We start from the raw sequence: 2,106 nt of genomic DNA, 5'->3' as shown, positions 1-2,106 counted from the left end.
ATCCCTGCTTATCATATCCATGTCTGGAGCGGCGGATCTTGGTGTCTACCGCAAGACATTGCTCTTGGTTTTTGCTGTCGTGGGGGCGGTATCAACCATGCTCTTTCTGGCCGTTGTCCCACAAGTTTATTTGCTCGGTGCGTTGCTCGCGATTGTCGCCAACACTTGCTTCGGTGCCTCATTTGTACTACTCAATTCCTTTCTGCCTTTGCTTGTTCGCCATCACCCCACCATTCAATCAACTCCGGTTCGTCGTTTGCTTGATGGTGATTATGATGATGATGATGATGATGTGCAATCTTCCAATGCACTTGTCGAGCCTGAATCTAACGAGAGTCTCCCGCCCGATCTGTCACCCACATTGCCACTACTTCAGGACGATGCCACTGTGCCCATTGACGACTCTCAGCTCAAATCCTCAAAAATATCAGCAGAGCTCCAGTTATCAACAAGGATTTCCTCTAATGGGATTGGTATTGGTTACATCGGGGCGGTTATTTTACAAATAACGTCAATCCTGATCATTGTTGCCACTGGCTCGACGACGTTCTCTTTGCGGTTGACTCTCTTCGGAATTGGACTGTGGTGGCTGCTCTTTACGATCCCAGCTGCTATGTGGCTCCGCCCTCGTCCCGGACCGCCTCTTCCAAGCTCCGCTAGAGATAGTAAAATGTGGCCATGTGTTAGTTATATCACGTACGCATGGAAGTCCCTCGGGCGTACAGCCCTGCAGGCCCGCCATCTCAAGGACGTTCTTATCTTCCTGGCGGTGTGGTTTCTTCTTTCCGATGGCATTGCCACCGTGAGCGGCACTGCTGTGTTGTTTGCCAAAACCCAACTGGATATGAAACTTGCTGCCCTTGGCCTGATCAACGTAATAGCAATGATCTCGGGGGTGTGCGGCGCGTTTTGCTGGAACTATCTCTCACGGCGACTACACCTTCGGGCCTCACAGACCATCATCGCTTGCATTTGTGTTTTTGAGCTCATTCCCTTCTACGGGCTTCTCGGGTTCATCCCGGCAATTAAACGGCTGGGTGTATTTGGGCTCCAGAAGCCGTGGGAGATGTACGTGTTGGGAGCCGTTTATGGCCTGGTGATGGGCGGGCTGTCTTCCTACTGCCGCAGCTTTTTCGGAGAGTTAATACCGCCAGGGTTCGAAACGTCCTTTTATGCATTGTATGCCATCACCGATAAGGGGTCGAGCATTTTCGGCCCCGCGATTGTTGGTCTGATTACTGATAGATACGGAGAGATTCGGCCCGCGTTTGGGTTTTTGGCGGTCCTAATTCTCATCCCGTTACCGCTGATGTTACTGATCGATGTGGACCGCGGGAAACGTGATGCTGCTTTCCTGGCCGATGAGTTGGAAGGGAGGCGTCGGGAAACTTCATAAGAGACTATTTCGTAGCACGCAATTTATAATATCCATAGAACAAACACTTTATATATGGTCTCACTCTCCCTTCCCCTTTTTTACGTGCTGGTTTAAGCTCAGTCGGCAAAAATCTTAACCCTTTCAGTGCCTTCGTCACGGATTGCTCTAAAGGCCCAGCTGAATTTTGGGCGAAGTTGGCACTATATAGGACTCAGAAGGCTATCCCTAGTTACTGGCCGTAATACATAACCTCAATAAATAACCTGTGCACGGGAGCCAGGCTCCTCTTGCAAGGTTATTTATTATTCTTAGCATTCCGCATGATATTGAGGGATATAAAACGTCCAAAAATTTCCTGGTGTTTGCTCTTCTCCTGCTGACCGCTGACCGCTGTCTTGTTCAGATGTTCTAAGGAAACGGAATGTGGAATTTATTGATTATAATATATTCCCTACTGTGTGTTGTGACTAAAAGAATCTATAAACAGACGCCCTGGATGAATAGCCTAGCTAAGAGGGCCGAAAAAGCACAAGAAGTGAAAAGCGACGAACGTTCCCATTGTCCTTCTCTGGAAATACACCAATCCATCTTAGGCTGAGTTCCCCCCCACCCATTCAACAATAGAAACTCCACGCTGAAAAAGCCCAGATAGTAAAATTTACAAGTAAAAACAATGTGGTGGTGATGATAATGTATCTCTCTCCCTCTGGTAGTGTTCCATGCTTTTT

The 2,106-nt window shown here is 48.3% G+C and overlaps 1 protein-coding gene across 1 annotated transcript; it reads left to right on the top strand.

The window, feature by feature from the left end:
* Positions 1–97: 97 nt before the first annotated feature.
* HCAG_02037 (conserved hypothetical protein) lies at positions 98–1,396 on the top strand (the record flags this gene model as incomplete). The annotated part of the gene is made up of 1 exon (XM_001544940.1): positions 98–1,396. The coding sequence occupies one exon, from the start codon at positions 98–100 to the stop codon at positions 1,394–1,396; it is 1,299 nt and encodes a 432-aa protein (XP_001544990.1).
* Positions 1,397–2,106: the final 710 nt, after the last annotated feature.

The sequence above is a fragment of the Histoplasma capsulatum genome, genomic scaffold (genome assembly GCF_000149585.1).
Source record: "Histoplasma capsulatum NAm1 scaffold_1 genomic scaffold, whole genome shotgun sequence".
Lineage (NCBI taxonomy): Eukaryota > Fungi > Ascomycota > Eurotiomycetes > Onygenales > Ajellomycetaceae > Histoplasma > Histoplasma mississippiense.
Note: the sequence above shows the minus strand (reverse complement) of the source record. Positions and strands in the feature narration are given on the sequence as shown.